Source organism: Indicator indicator, chromosome 18 (genome assembly GCF_027791375.1).
Source record: "Indicator indicator isolate 239-I01 chromosome 18, UM_Iind_1.1, whole genome shotgun sequence".
Classification (NCBI taxonomy): domain Eukaryota; kingdom Metazoa; phylum Chordata; class Aves; order Piciformes; family Indicatoridae; genus Indicator; species Indicator indicator.
Window position 1 is genome coordinate 20,562,679 of NC_072027.1, and position 15,649 is coordinate 20,578,327.

At 63.0% G+C, this 15,649-nt stretch overlaps 2 protein-coding genes across 2 annotated transcripts in view; one reads left to right on the forward strand and one right to left on the reverse strand.

Annotated features, from left to right (window-relative positions):
- Window positions 1–5,242: 5,242 nt before the first annotated feature.
- STING1 (stimulator of interferon response cGAMP interactor 1) lies at window positions 5,243–14,676 on the reverse strand. Its single transcript, XM_054389020.1, has 9 exons — window positions 14,329–14,676; window positions 13,594–13,692; window positions 10,486–10,623; window positions 9,471–9,715; window positions 8,671–8,851; window positions 8,300–8,408; window positions 7,979–8,217; window positions 6,478–6,664; window positions 5,243–5,436 (listed from the first exon to the last, which is right to left on the reverse strand). Exons 1-9 carry the CDS (start codon window positions 14,674–14,676, stop codon window positions 5,243–5,245), a joined length of 1,740 nt encoding a protein of 579 aa, XP_054244995.1.
- A 264-nt stretch (window positions 14,677–14,940) lies between these two features.
- UBE2D2 (ubiquitin conjugating enzyme E2 D2) overlaps window positions 14,941–15,649 on the forward strand; it is a 33,495-nt gene continuing 32,786 nt past the window's right edge. The window contains exon 1 of the mRNA XM_054389454.1: window positions 14,941–15,029. Within this exon, the coding sequence (XP_054245429.1) occupies window positions 15,006–15,029 (24 nt within the window). The 5' untranslated portion in view covers window positions 14,941–15,005. The remainder of the gene's footprint in view (window positions 15,030–15,649) is intronic.

Consider the following 15,649-nt stretch of genomic DNA (forward strand, 5'->3'; position numbering starts at 1 on the left):
ACAATCCTCCATATCAATCCAGGCTGGGGGTGATGAGATTGAGAGCAGCCCTGCAGGGAGGAACGTGGGGGTGCTGGTGGGGGAGAAGCTGGAGAGGAGCCAGCAATGGGCACTGGCAGCACAGAAGGCCAAGGGCAGCCTGGGCTGCATCCAAAGCAGTGTGGGCAGAGCTGGAGAGAGAGGATCCTGCCCCTCTGCTCTGATCTGGGGAGACCTCACCTGCAGGGATGTGGACCTGTGGGGCCCTCGACTTAAGAGAGACCTGGACCTGATGGAGTGAGTCCAGAGGAGTCCATGAAGACGATCAGGGAGCTGGAGCACCTCTGCTGCAAAGACAGGCTGAGAGAATTGGGGCTGTTTAGCCTGGAGAAGAGAAGGCTCCAGGGAGACATTCCAGTACCTGAAGGGCTTCAGGAGAGCTGGGGAGGGACTTTGGACAAGGGCTGGGAGTGCCAGGATGAGGGACAATGGCTTTGAGTTGGGAGAGGGGAGACTGAGACTGGAGATGAGGAAGAAATTGTTGGCAGTGAGGGTGGGGAGACACTGGCACAGGTTGCCCAGGGAGGCTGTGGCTGCCTCCTGCCTGGAGGTGCTCAGGACCAGGCAGGATGAGGCCTTGAGCAAGTTGGGCTGGTGGGAGGTGTCCCTGCCCATGGCAGGGGGTGCCACTGGATGAGCTTTGAGTGCCCTTCCCACCCAACCCATTCCATGGTTCTGTGATTGCAGTTTCAGGATCTCTAGCAGGGAGCAGGGTAAGCTTCAGCTGGTGGGTGGTGAGGAGCTGCAATGTGTCACTCCTCTGTGGCCATCGTTGCTATCATTATTTATTTATTTGATTCACTTTTATTTCAAACATTCATAAAATCACAGAACTGTTGTGATTGGAAGAGACCTTTCAGACCATGGAGTCCAATCCTTACCCAGCACTGCCAGGGCACCAATCAACCATGGCCCTCAGCACCACATCTGCACAGCTTTGAAACCCCTCCAGGCATGGAGACTCCACCACTGCCCTGGGCAGCCTGGGCCAGGCCTTGACAAGCCTCAAGGGGAAGAAATTGTTCCTCATGTCCAACCTGAACCTGTCCTGGGGCAAGCCGAGGCCATTTCCTCTTGTCACTTGTTCTTTGGGAGCCCAACCCCCACCTCCCTGCAGCCTCCTCTCAGGAGCTGTAGAGAGCAATGAGGTCTCCCTCAGCCTCCTCTGCTCCACACTGAACACCCCCAGCTCCTTCAGCTGCTCCTCCCCAGCCTAAACTGTTTGTATCTCAACCCCAGAGTCTCCTCACCTCTCCCCCTCCAATTCTCTCCCACATCCCCCGGGGTGGGGAGCAGGTGAGTGGCTGCTGGAGCTTGGCTGCCAGATGGGTTCCCACCACAAGAGAGTGTCAGGGTGGGTCTGTAGCTCTTGGGGCAGGCTGGGGAGCACAAAGGAAGCTGAGAACACTCTCCTGGTGAGCCAGCTCCTGGGGTGGCTCTGCTGTTAGAGGAAGCCATTCCAGCCAAGGTGTGCTCATGGCACAGGCCTTCAAGGCACAGCACACAGCAGTTGCCAGGAGTGCCAGAAGAAAGGAGCCAGCTCAGCACCTTCTCCAGGATCAGTCCCTAGCCACCACTACCACCAGATGCTCTCCAGCAGCCTCTGCAGAGCTGAGGTCCCAGCAGCACAGCCAGCAGGGTGGAGAAAGCCAGCATCTGGCTCAGCTGCCCAGGGTGAGTGGTGCCCAGCCGTGGGACAAAGGGCAGTGGGTACCAGCTGAGGACAGAGGAGAGCTGCCTGGGCTCTGGGTCCTCTTCAGCAAGGCCACCCTGCTGCTGCTGGGGCTGGTGGCTGCCTCTTGCTTGGTCTTTAGCTCCTTGAGGCCTGTGTGCCTGGCACACAGCAGGCACACTGCAGAGCTGGTTGGCCAGCTCAGCTCCACATCATATCCCTCCCACCCTTCCCCTTCCCTTTCCCCTTCCCTTTCCCCTTCCCTTTCCCCTTCCCTTTCCCCTTCCCTTTCCCCTTCCCCTTCCCCTTTCCCCCCCCTCCCCCTCCCTCTTCCCCCTTCCCCCTTCCCTTTACCCTTGCTCTCCCCCTTCCCCCCTTCCCCCCTTCCCCTCCCCTTCCCCTTCCCCTTCCCCCTTCCTCCCTTCCCCTTCCCCCTTCCCCTTTCCCCCTTCCCCTTCCCCCTTCCCCTTCCCCTTCGCCCTCCCCCTTCCCCTCCCCCTCCCCCTTCCCCCTTCCCCTTCCCCCCTTCCCCCTTCCCCTTCCCCCTTCCCACTTCCCCCTCCCCCCTTCCCCCTTCCCTTTACCCTTCCCCCTCCCCCCTTCCCTTTCCCCTTCCCCTCCCCCCTTCCCCCTTCCCTTTCCCCTTCCCCTCCCCCTTCCCCCTTCCCCTCCCCCTTTCCCCTTCCCCCTCCCCCTTCCCCCTTCCCCTTCCCCCTTCCCTCTTCTCCTTCTCCCTTCCCCTTCCCCCTTTCCCCTTCCTCCTTCCCCCTTCCCCCTTCCGCTTCCCCCTTCCCCTTCTCCTTTCCTTCCCCCACCTCCCCCCTTCCCCAGAGAAGCTGTTGGGAGAAGAAGATGTCCCCAGGAGCCAGAGTCCCCCAGGCTGGTCCCACTGTGACCTCTGCCTGCATTGGGGCTGCCCCTGTGCTGCCCCTGTGGCTCTGTGCCTGCCCTGGTGCCAAAGCAGCCCTAGGGCTGCCAGCCCTGTGCCAGGCAGCTCTCCATGAAGGTGCAGTGGCTGAGCTCAGCCCTGGGCAATTCCCTGGAAGCTCAGCAGGTGCCTGCAGCATTTGCTCTGTGCCCATGGCACCAGGCTGGGGCCCTCAGGGGCAGCACTCCCTGCACCCAGGGGTTGGTGTCTTCTGCCATGGGCAGCAGGTCCTTGCCTGCAGCAGCACAGCTCTGACATCTCCAGCACCAGGCACTCAGCACCTGAGGCCTTGGCAGAGTCATGGAACCACAGAGTGGGTTGGGTGGGAAGGGACCTCAAAGCTCATCCAGCTCCAACCCCCTGCCATGGGCAGGGACACCTCCCACCAGCCCAGGCTGCTCAGGGCCTCATCCAGCCTGGTCCTGAACACCTCCAGGGAGGAGGCAGCCACAGCCTCCCTGAGCAGCCTGTGCCAGTGTCTCCCAGCCTCACTGCCAAGAATTTTTATCTCCTCTCCAGTCTCCATCTGCCCTCTCCCAGCCCTGCAGAGCAGCTGCTGTCTGTGGTGGCCTTTGCTGTCCCCCCCCTCCACACCCCTCTCATCTGCATTTGTGTCCCTGGCACAGCTGCAGGGCCCAGAGCTTAGGCTGCAGATTTAGGTTTTAGTGAAGGCTGGAGAGGGCTCCACTGCCAACCCCAGGGGCAGTGATGTGCAGCCAGAGCTCCTCTGCCAGCTGGAGCTGGGCAGGGCTGCCTCCTGCCACCTCCTGCCATGGGCATGGGAGATGGAGTCCTGAGGGTCACCTGGGTTACTCTGCTGAGGGGCAGCTGCCAGGGGAGAGCAGCTTTGTCCTGGGAAGAAGAGCTGGGGAGGGCTGGAAGGAGCTGGAGCTGTTTGCTGAGTGGCTTTAGATGAGAAGGACTAAGCTGATCCTGCCCTCCAGGGCATGCTGGGGGCAGAAGGTCTGGGCACAGAGTGCACTTCCAGGTCAGGAGAGTGGCACCAGCCTCTGAGGGCCAGCAAATGCTGTCCTGCAGAGCTCCCTGGCACCCCTGCAGCCTCCCCACGTTGGCACAGGGTGAGGGGAAGGATGCAGGTTGGCCCAGCACTGCACCCTGCCCCTTGCCCAGAGCCCCAGGGGCTCTGTCATGTCCTTTGGGGCTGGAGGAACCCTTCTGGGGAGTGCTTGGGGGGCATGTGGCAATGAAGGGCATCAGCAGGCCCTGCAGGTGGCTCTCAGCATGGAATTCTGCTGGAGAGGGACTTCTCCTGAGGGTGTCTGGAGACAGGCCAAGGTGGGATGGTTTGAAGGTGAGGGAGAGCAGGGAGCTGAGGAAGAAGTTCTTCAGTAGCAGCATGGTGAGACTCTGGACCAGGCTGCCCAGGGAGGCTGTGGATGCCTCCTGCCTGGGGGTCTTCAAGGCCAGGCTGGATGAGGCCTTGAGCAACCTGGGCTGGTGGGAGGTGGCAGCTGGTGGGAGGTTGGAGTAGATGAGCTCTGAGGTCCCTCCCAACCTGAGCCATTCTGTGTCCAGAGAAGGGCCACGAGGATGAGCAGAGGGCTGGAGCTGCTCTGCTCTGGAGACAGCCTGAGAGAGTTGGGGTTGTGCAGGCTGGAGAGGAGAAGGCTCCCAGGAGACCTTCCTGTGGCCTTCCAGTGTCTGAGGGGGCTCCAAGAAAGCTGGGGAGGGACTTTTGAGGGTGTCAGGGAGTGATAGGACTGGGGGGGATGGAGCAAAACTAGAAGTGGGGAGATTCAGACTGGATGTTAGGAAGAAATTCTTCCCCATGAGGGTGGTGAGAGCCTGGCAGAGGTTGCCCAGGGAGGTGGTGGAAGCCTCATCCCTGGAGGTTTTTGCAGCCAGGCTGGATGTGGCTGTGAGCAACCTGCTGTGGTGTGAGGTGTCCCTGCCCATGGCAGGGGGGTTGGGACTGGCTGAGCCTTGAGGTCCCTTCCAGCCCTGAGAGTTCTGATTCTGTGATTCTGTTAGTGGTGGGGGCAGAGGCAGGGAGGTCTCTTGTGCTGTGGGACCACTGAATGTCAGAGTCCCCCAGGCCTGACCTCCTCCTCTTTTACCTCCTCGTGCTCAATGGGTGGAAAGTGAGGATCTTTGGTCTCCTTTCCCAAGGAACAAGTGACAGGATGATAGGAAACAGCCTCAAATTGCCCCAAGGCAGCTTTAGGTTGGACATGAGAAACAATTTTATCTTCTTGAGGGTTGTCAAGGCCTGGCCCAGGCTGCCCAGGGCAATGGTGGAGTCTCCATGCCTGGAGGGCTTTCAAAGCTGTGCAGATGTGGTGCTGAGGGCCATGGTTGATTGGTGCTCTGGCAGTGCTGGGTAAGGATTGGACTCCATGGTCTGAAAGGTCTCTTCCAGCCTCAGCAGCTCCACAGTTCTGGGTTCTATGATCAGAGCAGATGAAGCACAACCAGCCCTGGGCCAGCACAGAGCAAGGGGGAGGACATCAGGGAGCTGAGTCAGCTCCTTCCAGCAGCCACCAGGCACAGGAGGCTCTGCTGGCCAGGTCCTGCAGGGCCTTGGAGATGGCTGCAGGAGGAAGAGGCTGTGGGGAGGAAGGGCCTGGAGCTGCAGGGTGGCTTCAGAAGCAGTCACTGCGCAGGGGCAGCGGCAGGTCCTCGTGGCTGATCTGCAGGTTGAGCTCCAGGCTGGGGGCCGGGCTGGGGTGCAGGGGGGGGGCCCTGGGGTCACAGAGGTTGTACTCCTCCTGACACTGCTGCCGCAGGTGCCAGAGCAGCTCCCGGGACAGGAAGTGAGGCTCTGCCTCTCCTGGCTCTGCAATAGAAGGACAGACCCCACCCTCACCAGCCTGGCCTGAGGCAGGGGTTGGGCAGCAGCAGAGGCTCTGGGAGATGCCTCCAAAAGGTGCAGGATCTCCTAAGTAGTCCAGAGAGGGCTCCCATGGTCCCCCAGAACCAAAGCAGAGAGTGCAAGAAGGAGAATCAAACACAGGCACAGGCCCCTGGGGCTGACCTCCTCCCCCTGGGGCTGACCTCCTCCCCCTGGGGCTGACCTCCTCCCCCTGGGGCTGACCTCCTCCCCATGGGGCTGGCTGTGATGGGAGCTGCCTCGTTGGGTTGAGGTGGTTCTCCCTATCAGAACCTGGGCTTCCTCTGAAGGCACCAAGATTCATCTCAGCAAGAAGCAGAAGCTGTTTCTAAGCCCTGCAGCTCTAGTGGAGGTGAAGGGAAAAGAAAGGAAGATGGGAAGGGGGGAAGGGAATGAAAGTGGAAAGAGGGAAAAGGAGAGGAAGATGGGGAGAAGGGAAGGAAAGGAAAGGAAGATGGAGAGAAGGGAAAGGAAAGGAAGATAAGAAGGGAAAGAAGATAAGGAGAAGGGAAGGAAGATGGGGGGAAGGGAAGGAAGATGGGAAGAGAGAAAGGAAAGGAAGAAGGGAAAGGAAAGAAAGATGGGAAGCAGGGAAGGCCTCACTCCCCATCACATCAGGAGGAATCAGCACACTCCTCTGCTGGGGAGGACTCCACAGCCTCCCAGCAACAGCAGCAGGGCTGGGCTGGGAGCTGCCCCTTCCCCTGGCAGCTCACCGTTATCTTTAACCCTTGAGGGACCTTCCTCCCTGCCCCGCTGCAGGTCCCTCAAGGATGAAAGCTCCTCTGTTTGCCCCAGGTGCCTTCAAGAGGGCACCAGCTTTGGCAGCTTCCCCTGCTCCTCTGAGGCCCAGAGCAAGAAGCCCTCCTGTGTCAGGAGCCAGCCCCTGCCTCCCACCCCTGCAGGGACCCCTCCTGGGCACCAGCGCAGGGCTGAGGTCAGTGCAGGGGCTGGAGGGCAGAGCCAGGCAGCCCTTCCCTCACTCACCCTGGTAGACAATCAGCCTGTAGGTGTCCCTGCACTCCTTGGAGCCCCTCAGGATCTCCTCCAAGTTCCTGCAGAAGAGCTTGACCTGCTCCAGCCGCTGCTCCTGGCTGAAGGCGGCGCAGTCGTCCTGGGACATGGCGTAGAGGGACTGCAGGGGGCTGGCAAACTCCACCACACAGTGCCAGGGCTGCGGGGGGCAAGGAGAGGACGTGGGGCAAGGCAGACCCAGCAGCCAGCAAAGGGCTGCCAGGGCCCCCTGCTGCTGGGCACAGCCCTCGAGAGCCCTCAGCCTGTCCTGCACCGGTGCCATGTGCTGGAGCAGTGTGAGAGGGACGCTGCTGCTGGCCCCAGTGTGCCCCTGCCCTGTGCCATGTGCTGGAGCAGTGTGAGAGGGACACTGCTGCTGGCCCCAGTGTGCCCCTGCCCTGTGCCATGTGCTGGAGCAGTGTGAGAGGGACACTGCTGCTGGCCCCAGTGTGCCCCTGCCCTGTGCCATGTGCTGGAGCAGTGTGAGAGGGACACTGCTGCTGGCCCCAGTGTGCCCCTGCCCTGTGCCATGTGCTGGAGCAGTGTGAGAGGGACACTGCTGCTGGCCCCAGTGTGCCCCTGCCCTGTGCCATGTGCTGGAGCAGTGTGAGAGGGACACTGCTGCTGGCCCCAGTGTGCCCCTGCCCTGTGCCATGTGCTGGAGCAGTGTGAGAGGGACACTGCTGCTGGCCCCAGTGTGCCCCTGCCCTGTGCCATGTGCTGGAGCAGTGTGAGAGGGACACTGCTGCTGGCCCCAGTGTGCCCCTGCCCTGTGCAGTCAGCCTGCACCCAGGGGGCCCCAGCTGCAGCCACTGCCTGTGGCAGGGCTCCAAGGCTATGACTGCAGGGGGGAGGATTCCACATGGAGCCCCTTGGACGTGTCCAATCACACCTTCCTGGGGGCTTTCCCCAGTAGGGAAGAGGAGGTCTGAGTGAGCTAATGAAGAGGAGGAGGAGAAGGAGGAAGAGGGAGAGGGGAAGGGAGAGGAGGGGAGATGAGGAGAAGGGGAGAGGGGATGAGGGGGAGAGGGGAAATGAGGAGAAGGGGAGAGGGGATGAGGGGGAGAGGGGAAATGAGGAGAAGGGGAGAGGGGATGGGGGGAGAGGGGAAATGAGGAGAAGAGGAGAGGGGATGAGGGGGAGAGGGGAGAGGAGGAGAAAGGGAGTGGGGATGAGGGGAAGAGGGGATGGGAAAAGGAAAAGAGGGGATGAGAGGAAAAAGGGAAAGGGGGAGAGAGAGGGAGGGGGAAGGGGAGAGGGGAGAGGAGGAAAAGGGAGAGGAGGAGAAAAAAAGAAGGGAGAGGAGGAAAATGGAGAAGGGAGAGGATGAGAGGGGAGAGGAGGAGAAAGCAGAGGAGCTCTGCTGAGCTTGATCAGGTCCCCATCAGCACTGCTATGAGAGGGGACAGGGTTGGGATGTGAGGCCAGGAGGAGCTTCAGGCTGATGTTCTCCAAAGGCTGAGCACAGCCCTACCTTGTTGTCTTCATCCTTGATGGCGTAGAGGCTGTGTTTGTAGACCCTGTTCTTGATGCCAGCCTTGGTCAGGATGGTCTCAGTCAGGTCTGTCAGGTACTGGATGTTGCTGTCAGCCTCCTCCAGGTCATCAAAGATATCACAGCTCAGAGGCACCAAGATGTGGAGCCTCCAGGCCTGTCTCCGTAGCAGCACGGTGGGGTTGGCTCTGCTGAATTCCTCCATGGTCTCTTTCAGCCCTGCTGGCAGACAGCAGTGGGCAGAGGGCTCTGGTGTGGCTGCTGGGTGCAGCTGGCCCCATGCAGGGCCCAAGCTACGTACGTGGCAGGACTATCTTGAGGTACCCAACGTAGTAAGACCAGGCAAGGCCATGGGCAACGTTCTGCTTGGACCTCTCAGCCATCTCTGACAACTCCACTGCTGAGGGCTTCTGTGGAGGGAAGGAAAGAGAGAGAGCAGCAGGGAGGAAGCAGACACCTGGGCGGTGCTGCAGCAGGGGGTGGGGAGCAGAGATCTGCTCCAGAGGGAGCTGGGGAGTGAGCAACCCACCCTGCCCCTCCCCCACCCCACCCTGCCCCTCCCCCAACCCACACAACCCACCCTGGCCCCTCCCCCGTCCCACCCTGCCCCCTCCCCAAGCCCCCTGCGACTGCTGAGGGGCAGCCACTGAGCCGGGGGTGGGGGTGCCTTACGTGGAGCCCCAGGGCAAGGCTGAGGAGCTGGCACAGGCTGGCCAGGCCGAGGTGCAGGCTGAGGAGCTGCCCCTCTCCATCCAGAAGTGCCACATAGGCTAAGGCACAGATGAGCAGCGTGGGCCCATGCCAGCGCCACGGGAAGCAGGCACCCAGCGCCCTCCAGAAGCTGCCCTGGTGCCTGGGTGGGACAAGGACACAGATGGGCTGGGGACCACCAGCACAGCACCTGGGGCACACCAGGCACTGCCCAGAGGGTGCTGACTGCTAGAGCAGCTCCAGAGCTGCTGCAGGGAGCCCTGGGGGACCCTGCTGAGGGCACCCTGGGTGCCCCCAGCCGGGACAGGGCTTGGGTCTCATGGGACCCTGCTGAGGGCACCCTGGGTGCCCCCAGCCAGGACAGGGCTTGGGTTTCATGGGACCCTCCTGAGGGCACCCTGGGTGCCCCCAGCCGGGACAGGGCTTGGTCATCCTGGGCAGCAGGGGGAGGCTCTGCAGCAGCGCTGTGCCCCCAGCACTGGATGGTGGGAAAGGCTGGGGGCCAAGCCCTGTTGCCCGGGGAAGGGGCACACTAGGGAAGAGGGGTACACAGGCACGTGGGGCAGCTGGGCAGGCAGGAGAGGGGACGAGGAGGAGAAGGAAGAAGAGCTGAGGAACCAGGAGGCTGCTGGGGAGCCTTGCCCACAGAGGGCAGGCAGGGGCACAGTGACAAGCAGCAGAACCTCCCACAGCACCCAGAGGCTGCACTGCTCCTGTGCCCAGCGTGGTGCCAGGGCACAGCTACCCCGAAGCTGGCTCACCTGGACTGCAGGTGGAAGATCTCCTCTGCCAGGCAGCAGATGCCCCTCAGCAGTGCCCCGATCTGCAGGGCCGCGATGTGCAGGGTGAGGCTGCGGGCGGTGGGCACCAGGGGCTGCCCAGCCAGGCAGAGGGCAGCGCCGCAGAGGGCCAGGAGCAGGACCATGGCACCCTGTGCCCGCCGGCCCCGGGCCTCGGGGATCAGCGTGGTGCTGGGGTGGCTCAGCTGCCGCAGTGCCAGGGACATCTGTGGCACACAGGCAGGGCTCAGCTGCCAGCCCTGTGCCTGGTGCCTGCAGCAGCACTGTGGGGATGGCAGCAGGGGGGCAAGGGCACAGCCAGTGCCCACTGGGCAGGGAGCGGAGCCTTCCCATGCTGCTGAGACATGGACAGCTCTGGGGAGGTTCTGAGAGTCACAGCACGGGTTGGGTTGGAAGGGACCTCAAAGCTCAGCCAGTGCCAACCCCCTGCCATGGGCAGGGACACCTCCCACCAGCCCAGCTTGCTCAAGGCCTCATCCAGCCTGGCCTTCAACACCTCCAGGCAGGAGGCAGCCACAGCCTCCCTGGGCAACCTGTGCCAGTGTCTCCCCAGCCTCACTCTCAACAATTTCTTCCTCCTCTCCACTCTCAATCTCCCCTCTCCCAGCTCAAAGCCATTGTGCCTCATCCTGGCGCTCCCAGCCCTTATCCAAAGTTCCTCTCCAGCTCTCCTGGAGCCCCTTCAGGTACTGGAAGGATGCTCTAAGGTCTCCACGCGGGAGGTTCTGCAGCCTCTGATCATCTTGGTGGCCTCCTCTGGACCCTCTCCAGCAGCTCCAGGTCCTTCTTGTGCTGGGGGCCCCAGAGCTGGAGGCAGTGCTGCAGGTGGGGTTCCTTCCCAGGGTCACCCTGGGGCTGCTCCCACACCCAAATGGGTTCAGCAAGGCAGATCCTGGTGGGCCACCCCCCCGCCTGAGCCAATGCCATCCCTCCCTGCCCCACAGCCAGGGGCTGCCACTCCTCTTGCCACACTCACCGGAGGGGTCTGCAGCTGGCCGGCTGGGGCTGGCTGGTCACTGCCTGCTGTGCTCCAGCCGGGAGCCTTGGCACCGTGTTGGCTCCTGCTGGCACGGGGGGCACCTCGCAGGCTGGTGGCAGTGTGGGAGCTGCCCAGCTGGCAGTGGTGAGAAAAATGAAAATGAAAGGAACTGTGGTGGCTGCAGGCAGGCTGCAGAGCCTCCCACGCAGGGCAGCAGGCAGGAACTCCAGACCCTGCTGCTCAGTCTCTGTGAGCTCACAGCTCTGGAAAGCTCCAACACCTGTGCCAGGTTATGGTGGGGCTGAGCCCAGCTGGAGTGAGGAAGGAACCCAGGATTTAGGGATTTCAGCAGAGCAGCAGGGTTCAGACACTGGCTCTATAGAGCCAGTAGCTTTCCAAGCCCCAAACAGCAGCAGATTCCTGCTGGCAGGGATGGTGAGCACAGCACCCTGGGTCCCCACATCCCACACAGCTCCAGGAAGTGCTGGTTCAGTGTCCATGGACCTCCTGCAGCCAAGATCTTACTGGCCAGAGGTCCTCAAGGCTGTCAGGACTTAGTCACCACAGAGCCAGAGCAGCCAAGGTGCTCAGAGCCTCCTTTGGCTCAGTTGTTACTGCTGAGGTTTGCCCTCAGACCTCCCAGCTCCCGGCTTCTAGCAGCAGAGGAGTTGGACAAGGTGACCTTTGAGGGTCCCTTCCAACTCCTTCTGTGAGTCTAAGTTGTGGCTGCCTCCTCCCTGGAGGTGCTGGAAGCCAGGCTGGATGAGGCCTTGAGCAAGCTGGGCTGGTGGGAGGTGTCCCTGCCCATGGCAGGGGCTTGGAGCTGGATGGTCTTGAAGGTCCCTTCCAACCCAACCCTTTCTGTGCCTTGGGACACATCTGCACAAGCCCATAGGAGCAGATGGATGTGCTTGAGGATGTTGAGGGAGATGGCTGCTCCCTGATCCCTTTGGAAGGTCCTGGCAAGTGGGATGCCTGGCAAGCATCAGACACAGCTTAGAGCAGGGCAAGGAGGTGAGTTTGGTGACCTACAGCCTGTCCCTGGGAAGGTGATGGAGCAAATCCCCCTGGCAATCACTGCCCAGCACCTGGGGGAGCAGAGGGGAACATCCAGCAGGGACCTGCAAAGGGCACAGCAGAGCTGAGCAGCCTGAGTGCCTCCTGGGCTGAGCTAAGCAAGCCTGAGGCCTCTGCCCCAGCAAGGCTCTCAGCATGGTCCCCTGCAGCCCCTCCGTGTGGCCATGCTGGGTGGATGGAGGCTGGCTGAGGAGGTGACCCTCCAGAACCTGCCCTGGCTCCAGCTGCTTTCTGCCCAGCAATGCCTCTGGCTGCAGGAGGGCTGCTGTGGGGACCTCATGGTCCCTACAGGCACCTTCCTGGGGGCTCCCCAGGCTCCTCAGGACACACAGCACCAGGATCTTGCCTCAGACCTGCCCACAGGTCACATCTAAGTCAGGCATCTGCGAAGGCAGAGTGTGGGAGACAGGAAAAGGTGCCCAGGGAGGCTGGCAGTGTGCTTCCTGCACTCCTCTCGAGGCTGCTGGCACAAGACCCCCCAGGAACCTGCCCTGCTGGGCACCTGAGCTGTGTCCCCAGCCCGGGGAAGAGGGTTTGTGGACACAGCAAGGGCTTGCTTGCTTCTTCAGCATCGAGCAAATCACTTTCCTGCTCCTGCCCTGGGCTCTCCTCCCCAGCTGGGCTCCACTCTCCTGTAGTGGAGGAGGCTGCCTGGCTCCCCAGCCCTCTTCTGGCAGCTCCCTAAGCAGCTGGATGGCTCTGCTGGCATGGAGCAGGGCCTCCTGCTTTCAGTTCTACCTGCAGACACCTCCACTCCTGCTGCCTCTGCCTCTGGCTCCCACTTCTGCTCTAAGCCAGGCTTTGCCCCACCGCCCCACACCTGCCGTGCCTGCAACTGCAGTTTGCAGGCCAGCTGTGGATGGGGGCAAAAGAAGAGCTCCTAGGCTCTCAGCCACCACTGCCACACCACTCTGATCTTCAACAACCTCCACAGCCACCCCCAGGGATTGGCAGGATCTTGTGCCCACTGCAGATGGGGCAGTGCCTGTGGTGTGCAGCCTCCACCAGGGCTGTGAAGCCTCCTCAGAGAGTCAAGCCTAAAGTCCAGGAATGAGACTGGAATATCTGCAGGGAGGCTAGACATGATGGACATGGGTGCCAGCAGCTGGAGATGAGGTCAGAGTGTGCCCCGGTGGGCAAGAAGGGCAGCAGCAGCCTGGGCTGGAGCAGCAATGGTGTGGGCAGCAGGAGCAGGGCAGGGATTGTGCCCCTGGGCTGGGCACTGGGGAGGCCACAGCTGCAGTGCTGGGTTCAGTTCTGGGCTCCTCACTGCAAGAAGGACATTGAGGAGCTGGAGCAGGGCCAGAGAAGGGCAAGAAAGGTGTGGAAGGGTCTGGAGAAGAGGGCTGGGGAGGAGCAGCTGAGGGAGCTGGGGGTGGTTAGTGTGGAGCAGAGGAGGCTGAGGGAGACCTCATTGCTCTCTACAGCTCCTGAGAGGAGGCTGCAGCCAGGTAGGGTTTGGGCTCTGCTCCCTAGCCTCAGGTGAGAGAAGGAGAGGAAATGTCCTGAAATTGTGCCAGGGGAGGGTTAGGTTGGACAGGAGGAAACATTTCTTCACTGAAAATGTTCTGACTGGCCCAGGCTGCCCAGGGCAGTGGTGGAGTCCCCATGCCTGGAAGGGTTTCAAAGCTGTGGGGATGTGGTGCTGAGGGCCATGGTTCGGTGGTGCCCTGGCAGTGCTGTGTTCAGATCAACTCCATGATCTTAAAAGTCTTTTCCAACCTCAATGATTCTGTCAGATGGAGGGGCAGGAGCTCAGCCCCAGCTCCTCATCCAGAGGCATTGATGGGAAGGGGATGAGCAGCAGCAAAGCCTCCAGCTTGATATATCTTTAAGATGTCCTCCTGTGCCTCAGGCTCAAGACTGATTAACTCTTTTTCTTCAATCCCACATCCTCCCATCAGAAGACATCCTGGGTCAGGCTGGGGGTTCAGGCTGAGCTCCCCTGATAGAAGGTGGGCACAGTGCCCTTGTCCTAAGCAGTGTCCTGCTGCCAGCCTCTTCCACTCCACTTCTGACCACCCAGACCTGGAGGGAAGTTGTCCTTTTGCTGGAGCTGTGCTCACAGTGCAGGACCTCGTCATAGGGCTCCAGCGGGTTCACTGCAGCTGCCCGGAAGCCTTCAGCCTGGTGGCAGCCATCAGGGTTGTTTGATGGACACTTTGGACACAATCTGCTCAGCCACCCGAGGACAATTGACTTTTCTGCCTGTGGCAGTGCCCTCCGGGGGGATGCTGCTGGAAAGCTGCTGGATTTTCATCTCACCAAGGTGTGTGCTGGAGGGGCTGTGCCTGCCTGCAGGGTGCTGCAGGACTGCAGTTCCCCTGTGCTCCCCGCTCAGTGCTGTGGTGTTTGGGGCACTCTGATGGTTCAAAACCTTTATTCCTCAGCCTTGCTCTCATCTACTCCAGGTACTTTGTCCTGGGCCTAAAAACGAAGCCCTGCAGGCCGGCCCCGTGCCATGGGGAAGGATGCTGGGGCAGAGGCCGGGGCCGCAGGCACAGGGGGCACCCGCACGGCGCTTGGCGCTGCCTAACCGCTACCTGGAGGGGCTGGCCCGGGGCCCTCCCAGCCTCCCCAGGGAGAGCGCAGGGCCGGCCCGCACCGCCCAGGCCTCGGCTCTGGGCTAGGAACGGGCCTCGAGCGCTTCGCAGCCGCCTGCCGGCGTGAGCCGGTACCGGGCAGAGCTGGGGGCGCGGCGGCAGCCAGGGGGCGCCGAGGCCCTGCGAGGCCTCAGCCCCACGGCGGCGGCGCGGCCGGGACTTCTTCCCGCGCGCCGCTCTCGCGAGAAGCTGCGTCACGCCGCGCGCTTGTACCGCGCACCGCCCACGCCTTACGCCGCTGTATCCTTCCGCGCGCTCCCCCTCCCCCTTCTGGAGAGTTCTGCACGGCGGCCGCAGCGCAAATAGTTCCCACCGAGTCCCGCTCCTGCTCTCCCTCGCCCGGTCCTCCCCCTCCGCTCCCGGCCCGGTCTAGGCCCCAGTGGCGGCGGGCCGCCTTCGTGCCCGTCAAATCGTACGCCAAGGCAGCGGCCGAGGGGATAGGAGAGGAGAGGAGCAGTCGCGGCAGCGGAGTGATACGCGGAAGGCCGGCGAGGGGGCGCCAGCGCATAAAGGGGCGGCGGAGGGATGCGGTAGGAGCTGCGGCAGCGGCAGTGAGCTCCAGCTCAGCGGCGCCGCTCCGGGCAGCCCCGCGCCAGGCCCGCAGGCCCCCGCGCCGCCGCCGCCACCTGGGGGGGCCTTTCCCGTTCCTCCTTCCCTCCCCCTCCCTTTTCTCTTTCTCCTTCCCCTCCCCCTTTCCCCTCCCCCTTCCGTTGCCGCTGCTTCTTCCTCCGCGCCGTCGCCACCTCCGCGCTGCTCCTCCTTTCCCCCTCCCCCTCGGAAAATAGTCCCCGCGGCTGCCCCCTCCCCGCCGCCCCTCCTCGCCGCCTCGCACACACAATGGCGCTGAAGAGAATCCACAAGGTAAGGGCAGGGCCTCGCGCCGTGCCGGCCCCGCCGCCCCGGCCCCGCTGCCGCCGCCTTACATAACCCGGGTAGGCCTCGCCGCTGCCGCCGCCCCAGGCCCGCCGGGGAGCAGCCTGGGGAGAGGCTGGGCTGGGCCCTGCCCTGCCCTGTGGAGCTGGGCGGCCTGCGGTGCCCGTTCCGGGTGGGGAGCCGCGGGCGAGCCTGGCCGTGTGGGGTTTACGCCGGAGGGAGCTCAGGGGAAGTTCTCCGGCCGCCCTCGGCAGGCCTGGCTGTGGCGGTGGGAGCGGGCCCGGGAGTTGCGGCCCAGCCGGCCGGGCCGTTCGGGTTGACTCCCTGGGCAGGTCCCTCCTCGCCTGGCAGCATCCCCCCGGGCTGGGGGTGCCAGGCCCTGGACCCAGGGCAGTGGGGGCAGAGCCGAGGCCGCGGCAGGTTGGGCCCGGCCGGGCCCCTCCGCGGCAACGTGGCCCCAGAGCCGGGGACCGCGAGGGGGCGCCGGCGCCCCGCCGGGCAGCGAGCGGCTGCGTCCGGAGGGGCAGCCCCGGGCCCCTCCGGGAGCCCCCTGTGGGGCGGCGGGGAGCCCGCGCTGGAGCCGGGCCGCAGCTCCGGGGAGAAGGAGC

Excerpts from the sequence above, each read along its gene's own strand:
- STING1 (XM_054389020.1), bottom strand. The coding sequence starts at position 14,676 with ATGCGCTGGCGCCCCCTCGCCGGCCTTCCGCGTATCACTCCGCTGCCG. Across the intron at positions 10,624-13,593 it reads AAAGGACAACTTCCCTCCAG|CTGGGCAGCTCCCACACTGC; the intron begins GTCTGGGTGGTC and ends CACCACTGCCAG. Across the intron at positions 5,437-6,477 it reads CAGGCTGATTGTCTACCAGG|AGCCAGGAGAGGCAGAGCCT; the intron begins GTGAGTGAGGGA and ends CTTCTATTGCAG.